A 17,027-nucleotide genomic window follows, 5' to 3' on the forward strand; every position below is an offset into this window, starting at 1 on the left:
CAGTCTGACTGTCCTCTCAACAGCTTCTGGTCATTTCACAGCGACAAAATTATTACTTCCCATCTAGTAGTAGGTTTCTTCAAAATAAAAGCCTTATTCCACAAAAAGCAAGCATTAGCAGTACCACAGGAAGCTTGAATTAGGTAAAAGTAGCAATACCACAATGAAATATTAAAGATCTGCAATCAAAAATTCACTTCTTTACCTCAATCTGATATTTAACGTCTCCAAGTAGAAATTATAGAGGCTGTACTACTTTAATTTACCCTCACCAATCAGCATGTTAACCCTAATTTAATGTAAAGTGGGAAAGGGCAAGTCATTATGGAAATCATTTTGGAAATTTAAACGCTTTTATTTTGAATAAACCAACGAGCGGCAGGAAGTAGTTTTATTGCTGCTACCTGAACCTTCAGTAACTCAGTCTCAGTTTAGGAGTGAGACAACAAACAGGTGAGTACTCTGCACACAAAAACACATACACTGTTTGACTGCGACAGTCTGTTTTTTTTTTTTTTTTTAGCTCTGAACTCAGTGATGTGTCTGGGTGTTTTTTTTGTGGTAGTCATGTTTTTTTCTTTTCCACTTTTAATGTTTTGCGTGCATGTGTTTGGTCGACGGTGGACGCCCCTATTCCTCATTTTTGTGAAGGCGTTTATCCCAGGTAGCAATTTTTGGTTCTGAAATCGTTCTGAGAACTGTAGACTACAATGCAACCAGTGCAATGTTTCAATAACGTTTTCTTTTAGTTCCCGGAATGTTTTTCTTAAAGTTAGGCTAACGTTCTCTATAAACATGAAAAAAAAGCTGGAAATGATTTTTTCCCCTCAATATTACATTACAATACATTGTAATTTAAAAAAAAAGTTGAATAATCTCAGTCCTCAACAATATGTTCTGAATGTTGTTTGTTTAACATCACCAAAACATCCTCAAAATGTTGCAGTTAAAACGTTACATTTTAGTCAGCATTTAATCTCATGGGGACATTATTTGAAATGGTAAACATCCTGACAACATTCTTTAAACATTGGATGAAAATGTTTTCTTTAAAACTTTATTGCAACTTGTAGGTAACATTGGCCAGTGTTGTGGGAATGTTCCCTGCTAGCTACATATTGTATCTGTATCTGTGTGTGTGTGTGTGTGTGTGTGTGTGTGTGTGTGTTTGCTGTAGGTTAAGAGTTTGAGGTGGCAAACACAAGTGCAGTGCGCTCTGGGAAACTGAACTTCTCTCCATCCAAATAACAGAACCTGTTTGTGAACCTTAACCTGCAGGCTGTAATGAACTTTTTAACAAAATGCCACACTTGCTGTGAATTCAATAATCATACGACTCAAATATGTGCTGTTCGATCATTAGCTGTGAATGTTATTCAGTCAGTCCTCAAGTTTTACTTGTTGTCATTTATAGTAGTTAGCAATCTCCTTTCTCTCCTTTTTTTGACCTATTGTAAGTTTTGTGTTTTTTTTGTAGTCATTTGATTGACTTTCGAATAATAAACGTTGCTCTGTATATAGTTTAAACTTGAAAAAAATGTGTTCATGCTGCCTTGAAATGTTATATTTGACTGAAATGAGAAGACAAGTTGAACCTTTACAAACCCAGCTCTCAGATTTAACTTAAAAATATAAGGCAGTCTCGACACTAACTTTTTTTTAAAAGTTAAAACAAATATTTTCTTTTTACTGCGTAGGTGCCACCACAATCACATTCCCCGGACGTACCACCCTGAAGGCCCCGCCCCTCGTGAACATTAATCAAAATGTAGAGGAAATTGTAACGTCCGATAGTTTTATTGGGTATGAGTGCTGAAAGCAAAACAAAATATTTCCCCCACAGATATGAGTGCCTTTTTGTGGACTTTTGCAAGTTTTGAGTCCAATAAACGGACCCTTTGTTCAGCAAATACACACATCTGTTGCTGCACCAGTACAAGGTAAAATACAGCATACTGGATTTTTATAATGTTTTTATTTATATTAAGACTGTCCTAGTTTTAGTTGAAGTTATATTTATTTCAGTAATGTTCTTTATGTGTCACTTGACGCTGTAACAAAAGTACTCAATTGGATTAATAACACTTCAGTCACCAGAGGAAGATGCTGGCACTGTACGTTTCTGCAAACCACAAATACTCTACATCTGCATGTTTCATACTAATCATATGAATGTTTTCAAAATAACATAATACGGGAGCTGACTTTGTTACGCAGAAGAGGAGGGGATGATGGATGGTTTGTCCCGAGGCCAAACTTCTGACCACTGTTCAACAAACAACAAATTCAGTCTTATCATATCTTAAAAAAATGTACTGCTGCGTTCCCTGCGGCTTTTTAGGCACAAAATGTTGGTGTTTTTTTTTTTTTTAAACCCACAACTGTTTTTTTTTTTAGTGGGGACAGTGGTATGAAAAATTGTGTATTTTTTATTTCTTATTGAGACATCAGTGCTTTTCCAGCAGGGATTGTTCCCCCTAAAAGTGGGTATTTTAAACCAAAACATAAGTGGTTTTGTGCCTAATACTGTGCATATGTAACATATCTTTAGTTTGCAGAAACGTCTGCAGTCAGACTTAACTTTTGCTCGCTTAACTCACATTAAAGATTTAATTTCATTTCATTCATTTCATTTCGTATACTTTAATGTCCCCGTAGGGAAATTTGTTGTGGACTCTGCTAGTCCTGCAGTACACACCAGCAACTGACAGTACACAGCAAAATATGCCCATTTAAAAATCATCCCACAACACCATAAAGACAGTTGCACCAGCAACCAATTTGCACTTCTGGCTGAGGCGACGCATTGCACAACCTTCAATTATAAAATGCTCAATAATAAATAATAATATCATCTTAATCTTAACCTTAGCTTAACCTGCAATACCTGTTGCATCCAATACACACTACATCACATTACATGACATCACTGCGTTGAGAGTCTTGACAGACATAGGGATAAACGAGTGTTTGTAGAGGTTCAGCCTGCTCCGAGGAACTCTAAATCTCCCACCAGAGGGTAGCAGCTGGAACTCAGAGTAATTTGGATTTGAATAGCTTTACTTTCTGTAATTCAGACACCAGAACCACAGAGCATCTCTTCTGTATACTGCCACTGGGTGGAGAAAGTAGGCTTCTCCATAGCGCCACCTGTGTTTCTATCCAAATATCTCAAAATCTCCATGTCACGTTGCAGGTGTGAGAGATGTCCTTCACTGTTGTCAAAGACAATAAGGTGACTGTGGTCACTGTGGTGGCTGACCAGAAGAGCATATTGCCTCCGCTGTGCCAAATCTTGAAGACTCTTTGCTACAGTCCGACGTGCTGCTCAGTGGATAAGGGGCTGATGCAGACCAGTGTGACTGCAGGTCTCGGGGTGAACGAGATTAAAATGCATTTATTTACATGCAGTTTTGAGTAGTGGTCTTTACATTTAAGGTTCTTCGAGCGTAAGATCATGAGATTTAATCATTTAAATCCAACAGACTGTACAGATCATGGTGGGGCTGTTCAACATCGGACTTGGGCCTGGACGAACATACATACAACCTCAGGATCTGCCTCATTTGGCTGCTGCATACTGGCTGGGTGCTGCGGTAAAGTGATACAAATATTGTTGTATTAATATTTCCATGAGAGCATATTTATTGATTTTGTTTTAGCACAATGGCAAAAGCAGGGAGTTTCCTGATGCAATGTATTGGAATTTCTGCAGATATGCAATATGACGATGTATCACAACTCATTTGGCAGATGAAGTACAGATATCGATATATACACTTTTTCCCACCTAATTTTAGTGATCATCAGGTGTCTGATGTGTATACTCTTTTTGTGATGGCCAACCAGCAGATGGAGACATAAAATACAATGCTTTCATGTGTATGTAATATTCATTCATTGTGTAAAATTAGAAAAATATTTCAACTTAGCCTTGATGTTTTCTAAGTGATCACTTTGTCAGTAACGAAAAAAAACTGTTTTTTGGACAATACTGATATTTAGTTTTAAAGCCAGTATCGGCCCATACTAATAACGTGCCGATATTAGTGTGCATCCCTAGATTTTATCATTTTTCCTAAAACGAAACAATTTTCAGAACTCTATCAGATGTTTTTAAATGATCTAATTGCCAAAATATTTCTTAACCCTTGTGTTGTCTTTGGGGTCATTCTGACTCCAAATGAAATCTTTTTCTGTCAAAATATGTTTTTTTTTACTTATGTAAACAAGGTCTATTGGCCCTAAATTCCAAAACAATGGGAAAATGTGTGGTAATGGGTTGGGCTGAAGTAAGGATAAAGGTGTAACACAGAATTGATTGACAGTTCATACAACATGCTTCAAATAACAGTCAAACCAGACGGGGTCATTTTGACCCCAGAGGACAAAAGCATAATGACGTCTACCGATTCTAGAGAATAACATTTCTTTATGAGAAGTAATTCTATTACTAATTTTAGTTTTTTTCCTTTTCCATGAGAAAAAAAAAACAAGTGAAAAACACAGTTATTTATATCACTGACCTGTCTGCTGTCCTCTCTTCAGTTCATCATCGCTGGAATCACGACCCTTGTTGCCGGGCAGTTTCCCTCTCTTTGTTTGGTAAGTAAAAAAAATGTAAATAAGTACCTTTACCATCACATTTATTGAAGTCATGTTGATGAATATTACTCGATCAAACTTGATAATATGTTTGTATAACTTTAAAACCCAAGAAAAAAAAGAATACTTAAAAATATATATTTTCAGCACTTTTAAGGCCTTTTTTGTTCACTTATTTTCAGGTAATTTTCTTGTAACTTTTTCCTAATTTCTTGCTAATTTTTGTTTCATGTCTTGGGAAATCGCTCTTTGCCCTTTCACCATGTTTTTGAAAGAAATTTAACCAATTTCAGGTTTGAAAGGGTTAGTAGAAGACACCTATATGTCTAGATTATAAAAATAAACATCACTTTTTCAGAAAGATAAAGTTAATAATATTTGGTACTCTGTATCTGAAAAAGGCTAAAATTGAAGGACATGTATAAACACATAAACTGTGGTGAAATACTGTCAAAAGAATAATGGAGTCTTTCCTCTCAGGTAGTCTTTGCCGTATTGATGAACATCATCGGAGCCATTTTCGCCATTATTGGCATTGTGCTGTACGGCAAAGACATAGCAGAAACCTCTGTCTACAGCATGTGTCTCGCTTGGTTTATAAAACTGTATCATGTTCGTGACAACTGTGGAGATGTGGCGGCCATTGCTCAAGTAAGTATACTTTAAAGGCTAAAACTGTTTTAATGCTATATTGAAAATTCAGAAAAACATGTTGTAAATTAAATTCCTTTTATTTTTTTACATATATCTCACCTATCAGTACCTGCTGGGAGCTGTGGACATTGCTCTGATCGTCATGGCTGTTCTCCAGCTGTGTGTCTGCATCAGTTTTGCTGCTCTGGGCATCAAAGCTCTGATCAACAGGAAGAAGGAAGAGGTACGAACCACGAAAACAGTGCACAAATGTACACAGTCACACACAGGTGATAGAGACAGAGAAATACAAGTAAAACCTGAGACAGTATAAACAGCTGCACCATGAAGAATGGCAGCAATAGTTGTAGTGGGGATATACCTAGCTGCATTTCTGCTGCAATATTTAATATATGCAGTTTTAAATTCAGTAAAATGTCACATTATAGGATTTTCAATTTTATCCTGTTTTTGTCTGATAAAGGTTCACTTTTTTCTGTACAAACAGGGTGATGTTGAAGGTCAGCAGACACAGCTGAAGGACGTCCTCCTGACCAGTCCTGGTGCTTAAAATCAATTCAGCTAAAAACATAAAAGCACGACTATGAGTCGTTGTTAGACTTGTGATTTTAAACACACTTGCTGAAAGTAATCAAAACTGCTACTTATCCGGGACACTTTTTGTTCAGTTTGTGTCCAGTTTTTTATTTGCTTGTCAGTTATATTTTAAAGTAAACTTGCTTAAATGAAAACAAACTGAGAGAAAGAGATACTTTATTTGTATTTGGGGATAATCAAACCACCACCACTACTACTACTACTACTACTACTACAACAACTAATAATAATAATAATGATAATAATACATTTTATCACAATTAACAAGCTTTAGAGGTTAAAAGATTTTCTGATAAAAAAATTAAAATAAAAAACAGAAACCCATTTACAGGTAGATGCTTAATATCTCAAAATCTCAGCAGATAAAACCTGTGTGGGTGTGGGTGTGTGCGTGTGTGTGTGTGTGTGTGTGTGTGTGTGTGTGTGTGTGTGTGTGTGAGATAGCTAACCCCTCTGTTTTGTTTTGTTTTATTCAAAGATGTTTTCTTGTAAACTTGCCAGTTTTAAACTAAACATAACTATGTTAAAGGGTTTTTTTTAAATACTACTAATAATGTTGCATAGAATGAAGTTCTATGAACTGTTTGTAGACATGAAGTATTTATGTGTACTTACAAGTACAGTTTTGAGTGTTTTGTACTCTTTTTGAGGGTTCCCAAATTTTGCTTGTACCACGGTATCTGAGGGAAGCATATACATACTTTTTTGTTTTTGATACTAAACACTGAGGTGAGTAAAATTTAATGCAATTTTAATTGCAGGTCCTTTACAACACATACTTACTTTGTTGTGTTGCTACTTTTACTCAAATATAGGAAAACTCCTTTACCAGTGCTTATTATTTGGCGCTTTTATTTTGAAGTCAAACAAGCAACAGGAAGTATCTGTTTTGTTGCTGAACCTGCTCACCTGAACTCACCTGTAAGTCAGACTGTCACAGTTTCAGGAGTCAGTGGACACGAACCAGGTGAGTTCTCTGCACAAAAACTTATAATTCATAATAATTTGAACTTCATACTGAAACCCTATTTATTTAGTTCTGCACTGGGTGATATGTATATTTTGTTAATGGTTGTCGTGTTTTAAGGTCAGAGTGAGTCACTGAAAGAAAGATGTTGAACATGATTTATTTTATATATTTATATTTTTTAGATTTTTCATATTTTTATTCATTTGTCAAGATTAAAAACTGTAATTCCTTATTTTACTTAAGATACTTTTAAGAAAAAAATGACATGAATATACCTTCGATGTTCTTCTGCCCCAACGTGTGAATGGATGATTCACTTCCAGATCCTGCTCCTCATAAGCACCAGCTCCATCATTAGTTCTGATAAAGGCTGTGTGTGTGTGTGTGTGTGTATTAGCTTTAGGATACAAGGTTGACACAAGGAAGTACAGCAGCATTTTCTGGGAAACTGAATTTCTCTCCGCCCTAATGACAAAATGACAATAGTCAGTCGAAACCTGGATACTTTGTTTTAACGTAATACCAGAGCCCATAGTGACTTTGCATTTAATCACGTGCGTTTGATACCTCAAAGACGCGCTGATTAAAGTGGCAGTGAATGTTATTCTGTGAGTCCTCAGAATCTCAGTCTCTCTCTCTTTTTTGGTCTTTTTTCATAATAACAGAAATTAAATTAACCCTGAAATGCAGTGCCGTGCACAGACATATTAAAGGGCAGGTGCTCAAGTACAAAAAAAGGGCACCCGTATCATAATTATATTTAAGATAAAGTTTCATGCTGTAGCACATCCTTCACTTTCTTACATGTGTTTATTTCAGATTCAGAGAACTTTATTAATCCCACCCGGGGCAATTTGAACATAACATACAGTGACATGTAGACAAGAATATATCAGTAATAAATAAAAATAGAAATATGCTAAATAAATTTCTTTTACATAATTTAAAAGATTAATTAAAAAAAATCAATAAAAAATATAAAAAATCAATAAAAAAAATAAAAAAAAACATTTACAGAGAATTTCAAAGATGTCAAATGGCCGTCAGTAATGAAGGCAGGTCAGAGACGTGGGTCTGTTATTATGACTCAATGCAGTTTTTGAGCATTACAAGACCCTTTTAACTGAGAGTTGATTCCAAGGGAAAAACAAAAAACAAAATATAAAAATAGGAAATAAATTTTAAACATGTAAAGGTTTGCCAAAAGGGCACTTTAATAGACCAAGTCCAAAATAAGGGCAAGTGCTCGAGCAACACCTGGGGTCTGTCTGTGCACATGCCTGCTGAAATTCATTTCAGTTCAATTATATTTGTTAAAAAAAACAAAACTTTGATGGGGAATATAAAATGGCAGAAAAGCAACTGAGGACGGATCCCTCTTCCAGGACAGACAGACATCTAATAGATGTTTTGTGTGCTGAACAGATCAACGCTAAAATTACTGTAACCCATCTGACTGTATGATACATAAAGGTAGAAAAAGAGGTTTGTTTTTTTAAGAAAATATTAGCCTTTTTAATCCTCTCGCCTTTTGGTCACTGGTGCATAAAATCACTGCTGTTGGGATGCAGAGCAGAAATGTGAAATTATCACCAGTGTGTTTTTGTGTGTGTGCCGGTGCTTTGCCCATCATAATAATCTGTTGTTGTTTTTTTTCCTATAACTTCAGTACAGTTGCCTTTCTTTAATTTAAAAAGTGTTTTTTTCTTTAAAAAATAAATAGATTTTACTTCCACAGATACCAGCGATTTACTGTTAACTTTTTGCAGATTTTGAGACAGATACACTCTCTGCTTTTTTTCAACAAACGCACCTGAATTGGCGCAAGAATACAAGGTAATATACAGTATATGCTAGACTTTCACTAATTTGATTATTACCGGGAACTATCATTTTGTATATTGAGAGTACTGCCTTAGTTTTAATTTTAGCTCAGTTTCTGGTTCAGACTTCTGATATTTACCATGTCTGCTGTAACTCTGCAGGTTCCCTCTGGGATAAATACTCTTTCCATCCAATGATTCATCTCTAAATCTCCGTGTCATGTTGCAGGTGTGAAAAATGTCCGTCACTGTTGTCAAAGACGAAACTGGAGTGACTGTGATCACTGTGGAGGCTGACAAAAAAAGCATGTTGTCACCGCTGTGTCAAATCCTCAAGACTCTTTGCTACAGTCCGACATGCTGCTCAGTGCATAAGGGGCTGATGAGGACCAGTGTGACTGCAGCTCTCGGGGTGAGCGAGATTAAAATGCATTCGATAAGATAAGATAAAAATTAATTAATTTATTATGAGGGAAATTCTTGTACCAGATTGTTTCAAAAATACAGTATCAAAAAAGAACACAATAACAGAGCATCAAATAAGTGAAAATAAAATATAAAGTGTCTAGTAATAGTCATTAAAGGCAGAAAGTAAATAATGTTTTATTAATGAGCATTTTTTAATTTGCTGTCTTGTGTTGTTTAGTTGTTAAAGTAATGAGATTCAATAGTTTTAGTTAGTTAGTATTTTACAAAACATTTTTCTACCTAAAATGTCACCTATGGTCATCACATCAAATGTCTCATTTAAATATGTGTTTATATAAATAAATCACTAACTAACATCAGCAATGTGCTCCAAGTAGTATTTCTGCTTTACCGCATATTTCTCATCCCTGACCATGCAGCTGACAGAAATTTGTTCATACGATGCAACTTTTGCCAACTCCGTGATCCGCTCCTTAAAAGAGTGCTCACCTGGTTTCCTCCAGTTTCTCATTATAATTTGCGTCCTCACCATGGTACTGGTGGGACTCATTTTTGAGTTGCTGAGAACATAAAGCCTCAGGCAAAGTTTCTTATGAGCTGCAGCGTTTTCAACAGTTCCTAAATTTAAGCTGAAAGAGTCTGGAGGGGGTCCAATAAATGAGATTAAGAATCTTTTATTGCATTAATCTAATTTTGATGTTTAGATCTAATAACTTCTGTCTTTTACAGACTATACAGATCATGGGGGGCCTGTTCAACATCGCAGTGGGGCCAGGACGATCATACATGTATTCTCCGGACGAGAGGGGGGTTATTGCTGCTCACTGGCTGGGAGCTATGGTAAAATAACATTTTTACCAAACAGACACAATTACCTGAACTTTCCCAAATATAAGAGGTGTTTAATGGCTGGAGGGATAACAACCTCTTATTCTAAAGAATAAGACTTCTTAGAAATAAATTATGAACAAATAACTGTTTTTCTTCTTTTTTCTTCCACACACAAAAATAATTATCAGTATGCACAATATGATACACCGTATTATTAATTTTAATTGATTTCACTTTGTTATTGTCTTTGTAGTTCATCGCAACAGGAATCATGTCCCTTCTAGCTGGCGGGTTCCCCTCTCTTTTCTTGGTAAGTAAAGACTAAAAATCCTTTTTAGATGTGTACCCTTTTATTTTGTGGTTTATGGGACTTTAATATGCTTTTCTCATATGTGAATTAACACTCAGGTCACTGTGGCTTACTGCGTTCTGAGATCATTGTAAAGAATTTGATATTAATATCATTTGAAGCATGAAACAATGTGAAACAGCTGCTTATGTTGTTGAGATTCTTCAGATATCAGATCAATCAGTAAAGCCACATTTCACCCTCGAAGTCTGTTCAAAAACGGCGTACAACTACAAATCTGACCAACCATTCTTCTTATATTTTCACCATTTAATGTGCTGCGGTTTTCGGCACTTCCGCATTGGCTGCATTTTTCAGCTTTGCAGGTTGCTGCTTGGTGCCAATGACTGTGCGAGCATTGTGGCTTTTGCCTTAAATGTCCTCTCATGTTGGAATAAAACTGTAAAGAACATTAAACCGATTCCTGAATGACAGAAAACCATCACTTCAACAGATAGATAAGGTTACCTATGTTTTGTGTTACACGTCTGAAAAGGACATGTGATTAAAAATGAAATAAAATGTGTAAAAATATGCTCTGTGAAGTCAAAAGAATAGTAAAGTTATTTTTTTCTCTCTCAGATGGTCTTTGCTGTGATTTTGAACATAGTCGGATCTATCCTGGCATTTGCTGGCTGTGTGCTGTATGCCATAGGTGTCACAACTGCGCATGTCATACCGATATGTGAAATGCACCGGGTCATCAATCAAAGTTATGCTCAAGCTTGCAGAGCTGTGGCATTTCATTTCTTGGTAAGCATGCTTTTAAAGGATGAATCTGTTTTTCTGCTATATTCTTCTTACTGTAAAAAAAAAAATCCCATGAAAAACACGAAACCATCCCAGTTTTTATTTTATTTTATTTTATTTTTTATTTTATTTTATGTATACTCATTTATAGAGGTATATACAGATCATCAGTACTAAGTGATGCTGACTATTGTTAGTTGTGTTGAACTATCATATTTTCCAAATGTACAGTCTTTTTTGAATATGCTCTTGGCATGTGAAAACTGATGGACATTGACAAATAATATAGTGGTCCATTAGAGACAGTTGAAATGGAAGATTATGCAGTATTATTGTGACCCAATGTATAGTATATCTAAATGTGTAGAGGGGCCTGCTGTCCATCTTTTTCTCACTTTCTTTTATTATCTTGTGCAGTTTTACAGACTTTAGATATGTATCCGTGTGTAGGTGTAGATGTTTGTCAGAGTTGATTGTAATGTTTTACTTTATTTGTTTAAAAAGACAATAAATACAGTAGTAAAAAGTAAAAAAAAAAGTAGTAAAACACAAAAGCAACAATGTATTAGACAGTCTCTTCCAAAATACTGTGTGTGGATTAGCACACATTTAAGTATCTAGTAGTAGAGTTTTAACTCCAGGAGGACACCATATGTGGTATTGAATTTAGGAAAAAAAAGTCAGTGTGTGTGTCTTTATGGTGAAGAAAGAACATCAGCATGTTCAACAATGTGGCTCATTAATGTGTTTTTTTATAATTTATTGACAACAATGGAGCTCTTTGGCAAAGAAAACAATGAGGTGTATCAGGGAATGGATACATAAATCATTATAGTTTTGAATCTTTGAATGGGATCTATTGGCAATGACAAAGATATTTTTGTTTGTTTTTCCAGCCTGGTTCCATAATATTAAATTCTAAAAAATCTAATTTTTATTTAGCATTCAGTAGAGTCTTTACAGTTTAATTTAAAACTCATGAATACTTAAATTGTTAAGCAAAGTTTAAATCATCTTTGAATTAATTGAATTCTCTTTTTCTTTTGTCTATTTCAGGGTTTGGTGACAATCATAGACTTGACGATGGTCGTCCTGGCAGTTCTCCTGCTGTGCGTCTGCATCAGCTTTGCTGTTCTGGGCATCAAGGCGGTGGTCAACAGGAAGAAGGAAGAGGTATGAAGCAAAAAGACAATGCACAAAATGTGCACAGTCCACATATAAGAAAGGGTCAGTTTGGCGGTATATTTAGAGAGGTGCTAATACATTGTATTAGCAGTATGAGCAGTAATTACAGCTCCAACAGTAGGAATAGCAGTAAGAGGAATATACATAAATTCAGTTAAAAAAATCCCATAGTGAAATTCCAAACTTTATCCTGTTTTTGCTTGATAAAAGTTCATTTTTTGTGCAAACAGGTTGGCAAAGAAGATCAGCCGCAACAGTTGAAGGAAGTTCTTCTGACCAGTCCTGATGCTTAAAAATCAATACTTCTACACACATTAAATTATGAGTCGTTATTATATTTGTGCCTTTAAACACACTTGAAGAAAGTAATCAAAACTGCTCCATAGGACACAACCCCACCCCCAAGTGTATTTATTTGGATTTTTTCCCTATTTTTTAGCATAAACTTTCCCAAATAAATGTAGAATAGTGAAAACAGCCCAAAGAGACACCTCACTTGTATTGGGGGCTAATATTTGTAATAATAATAATACAGTTTTTCAAAATAGCCCATTTCAAGGTTAAGCTTAAAATACTTCCCAGATTGAAGATTTATTGAATTATTTAATTTTTTTTTATTATTTTAGTTTCAAGATGTTTACAGGAAAGAGTAGATATTCACACGTATATTTGAAATGACAGGAAACAATTTTACAAATATAAAAAATAGAAAAACAAAGTTTGGTCTTTGACCCCTTTATCTTCTAACATGGGCAAAGTACAAAATTAAAGTCAATAATGTTGCAAAAAATTAATGGTAGAATTAATGCAGTCAATATGAGGTATTTCTGTGTATCTCTAAGTACAGTTCTGAGTGTTTCGTACTCTGACAAGTTTATACCCAGTATCTAAGGAAGGTATTGTACTTCTTTTATGTTTTTTGTAAGACAAATGTGAGTAAAATTAAGTAAAATTTTGATTGCAGATCTGTTGCTTACATGTGGAGTTGTTACTTTGACTCAAATAAATAACCTACGTAGTCTACTTATATGTAGTGTACATAATGGCGCTTTTATTTTGAACAAATCAAACAAGCAGCAGGAAGTGTCAGTTTTGTTGCTGCTACCTGAACTCACCTGTAAATCAGGCTGTCTCAGTGTCAGGAGTCTGTGGACGCGACCCAGGTGAGTCTCTGCACCAAAAACACATAATTTATCATAATTTGAACTTCACATTGAGAAAACCTGTTTACTGAGCTCTGAACTCACTCTATGTTTGTCATGTTTTACGGTTATGAAAAGAAAGATGTTATCGACTTGATTGTCAATTTAATCTATTTTAACATTTTCACAACACTTTTTATGTATTTTTCTTGTTGTCTTGTTGGTCCACATTTAAAGCTCATCCGGCTCATTTTTTTAAAGCTTTTACTGCATCATATTTGTTGTCAGCTTCAGGACGAGGTTGAGATGAACAGAAAAACGTGCACCACTCTCTGGGAAACTAAACTTCTCTCTGTGTCAGAATGACAAAACCGGTTTGCCAACCTAAAACTGTAGGCTATATATTTTTTTCTTTTTTTCCCCAACACAGTATAGACGCCACACTGTGCACCTTAGCACAAGTGTTCAATAACTCCAACTGGTTGATGCACCTCTGACTATTCTCCACAATTTATACATTCATTAATTAATTAGAATTTATTTGCAGCATGCATTTTAACTTCTCTTAAATTTTTTCACAAAGAGCAATAATCAACACAAGGTTTTCAAGGAAGTTCATTTATAAATGCCAAGAAATAAATAATAAATAATAAAAATTAAGAATCGGTCTAATTCATTTCTTTTTATTTCCCCAAATTGGTTATTGTTCAGGTAGTTAACTACACAAAAAGGGTGAAACAAAGTAATTTAGCTAACTGTATCACTATTTAAATATGAATCTAACTGAATACACTATTATTCAAGTTTTCAGTTAAATTTAAACTTATGAAATTTATTTCAACTTCCCCAACTAATCCCAGCATTTTATCGTATTCGTATACATTTAAGTCAGCAATTCATAGCATCAGCTTTTCAATAACCCGTATTCACACCACAATTTCATCATAAATTGTCCTCTCTATTTTATAAACAACAACAAAAACAAAAACAACCCTAACCCCAAACTCGATATTCTTTTTGAATGTTATAATAATTAAATAATTATGTGACAATTTATAGCACAATAGGACAGTTTAACATTTTAAAACAGAAATTATGTGAGAGCAAACCCATAAATCATAAAACTCATGCAACAGTAAAACCATAGATCATAAAATCAATGATGATGCAGCATTTCAAAGAATTTTGAATTGTTTTTCCATCTTTGCGCAAAAAGAAAGAAACCGCTATGTCGACACAAGCCTTGATATTGTTTTTCAGACCTGTGTGGTGAGATGTTGTGACGGAGACACACCTTAATTATCGTGGGAACTCAACTTGTTCCAGATCCTCTTCCGTTATGGTCTTTTGTCAATATAAAAGCAACTTAAATAACACTAAAATGTAATTTGTTCTATTCAGGAAAGCTAATTCAGTTCACTTTTAATAATAATCTTACCTTTTGGTCACCTTTTAGACAATGTGTATAAAATCACTGCTGTTAACTCCACTTGTGCTGCTTTCAGAGAGCTTTTACAAGTATTTAAAGCTTTGAAACCTGAGCAAATTGGTGTCATTTCTTAGCGACTTGGTGAGAAATGTTTTGCAAATAGCAAGAAATTAGCAGATTAAAACATTTTTTAAAAGCTGTGAAAAATGTCTAGGAAAAATGTATTTATAGTTATCATAATTACATATTTAAGATTATGTTACAGAATTACACAGTTTATATGTCTTTACCTTGTTTTTTTTTTTTTTTAACATTTTCCTTTTTAAACAACTTTCAGATAATTTTTAATTTTTTTTAATTTTTTTTTTTTTTTTTTTACTAATTTCATGCTAATTTTTGGGTCACTTCTTCATGTTTTTGAAAGAAGTAAAGACACTTTACTCAAGTTTCAGAGGATTTAAGACGCAGAGCAGAAATGTGCAGTTATCATCTGTGTGCTAAGTGTTCAAACTCAATCATCTGTTTTCTTCCCAAAGTTAAGTTTTCCTTAATAAAATATTTCTTCCACAGATGCAAACAAATGACTTATTGCTTTTGCAGGTTTTAAGATACTTTCTGTTTCTTCAACAAACACGTGTGTTGCCGTACCAGCGCAAGGTAATATACAGTATATGCTAGATTTTTAACAGGCATTTTCATTCTGTATATTTAGAATACTTCCCCTTTTTTAAGTTCAGTTTCTAGTTAAGACTGTTGTTTATGTTTTTATCTATGTGTCACTTGGCTCCTGTAACTCTTCAGGTTCCCATTGGGATTTATAAAGTATCTCTCCAACCTTTCATCCCAAAGTCTCCATGTTTTGTTGCAGGTGTGAGAGATGTCTGTCACTGTCGTCAAAGAAAACGGAGTGACTGTGATCACTGTGGCCGCTGACGGTAAAAGCACGTTATCACCACTGTGTCAAATCTTGAGGACTCTTTGCTACAGTCCAACGTGCTGCTCAGTGCACACAAAGCTGATGCAGACCAGTGTGACTGCAGCTCTCGGAGTGAGTAAAAGCCAAAATGTATTTATTCATGTGCATTTTTAAGTGATGGTCTTAAGTTTCTCAAGTATAAAACAATGAGATTTTACAGTTTTGAATCTTTTTTAGACTATGCAGATCATGGCAGGCCTCTTCAACATTGGACTGGGGCCAGCACAAACATACATGCATCCTGAGGATCTGACTGGTTTGGGAGCTGCTTACTGGCTGGGTGTTGTGGTAAAGAAATATTGTTGTGTATTAACATAACAACTAGAACTGTCAAAAGACAGATTTTTTTAAAAAAATGTGATCAATCACATTTTCCTCTCACTTTATTTATATAAAAAATAAAAACAAAAAAACATCACAAAATAATACCAGCAATAGAAGTAATCTAAGCCAGTGAAATTTACAAATTCTGGTTGTTAACATACGTATTCAGTTATAATTCTTAACCATTTTTCTTTCAGGTATATTGCTACTGGGGACCAGTCCCTTTCAAAATCTTTAACAATATGGGCATAAGTTTTATGATTAAATTAAAAACACTTATTTATACAAATAAAAAATCTAAAAAATTATTATAAAATCTAAAAATAATAATAAACATATATAATATAAAAATATTTTTAAAAAATGTAAGCAGAATATTAAAACTCAAAGTGCGGTCAAGTGTAAGTCTGAGCTGAGTACAAAATTACGTTGATTTGCTGGTATTTTAATTCCAAAGAATTTCTTAATTTCAACCAGAGATTTACAATTTTGCATTTCTTTCTTCACAATGCTGTTTTTCCATCACCAAAATATTGTCTAACATTGGAGCACTATTTAGCCTTCTTCCTGAGAAGCTAACATGACTCTAAAACTCAGCCCGCTGCAGCTTTTCAAAGACAGGAATGTCGGCCAGTGATTAGCACAATTAAAAAAAAACAACAAAAAAAAAACCCCGCTAAAGTTAATTACAGACCTTAATCGCATTACAACTACCGCACTAATGTTGAAAGTCCTAATAACATCTAGTAATTAAAAAGAATAACTTTTCCTTGTGAGAAATAATTTGTGGAAATATCACATGCATTCCAAAAAACAGGTGAAATACAGTATTATTAATTTTACTGAGCTGTCGTCTGTCCTCTTCAGTTCATCATAGCTGGAATCACGACTCTTGTTGCCGGCGGTATTCATCTTTTTGTTTGGTAAGTAAACATGTTTGAATAAGCATCCTGGTCACCTGTA

At 34.6% G+C, this 17,027-nt stretch overlaps 2 protein-coding genes across 4 annotated transcripts; both read left to right on the forward strand.

Annotated features, from left to right (window-relative positions):
- Nucleotides 1–431: 431 nt before the first annotated feature.
- Nucleotides 432–5,974, forward strand: LOC121945940. Its single transcript, XM_042490320.1, has 7 exons — nt 432–453; nt 3,197–3,376; nt 3,486–3,596; nt 4,549–4,605; nt 5,086–5,256; nt 5,366–5,482; nt 5,747–5,974. Exons 2-7 carry the CDS (start codon nt 3,206–3,208, stop codon nt 5,807–5,809), a joined length of 690 nt encoding a protein of 229 aa, XP_042346254.1. The 5' UTR covers nt 432–453; nt 3,197–3,205; the 3' UTR covers nt 5,810–5,974.
- Nucleotides 5,975–6,781: 807 nt separating this feature from the next.
- On the forward strand, nt 6,782–13,220 carry LOC121945939. 3 transcript variants are annotated; one of them, XM_042490316.1, is made up of 8 exons: nt 6,796–6,823; nt 8,596–8,662; nt 8,879–9,061; nt 9,808–9,918; nt 10,163–10,219; nt 10,841–11,011; nt 12,065–12,181; nt 12,424–13,220. In XM_042490316.1, the coding sequence occupies exons 3-8, from the start codon at nt 8,888–8,890 to the stop codon at nt 12,484–12,486; spliced, it is 693 nt and encodes a 230-aa protein (XP_042346250.1). In that variant the 5' UTR covers nt 6,796–6,823; nt 8,596–8,662; nt 8,879–8,887; the 3' UTR covers nt 12,487–13,220. The 3 variants fall into 3 exon arrangements, with proteins under 3 accessions (XP_042346251.1, XP_042346250.1, XP_042346252.1); XM_042490317.1 differs by lacking the exon at nt 8,596–8,662 and having other exon boundaries at nt 6,782–6,823; XM_042490318.1 differs by lacking the exon at nt 6,796–6,823 and having other exon boundaries at nt 8,410–8,662.
- The last annotated feature ends 3,807 nt before the right edge of the window (nt 13,221–17,027 follow it).

Source organism: Plectropomus leopardus, chromosome 7, assembly GCF_008729295.1.
Source record: "Plectropomus leopardus isolate mb chromosome 7, YSFRI_Pleo_2.0, whole genome shotgun sequence".
Lineage (NCBI taxonomy): Eukaryota > Metazoa > Chordata > Actinopteri > Perciformes > Serranidae > Plectropomus > Plectropomus leopardus.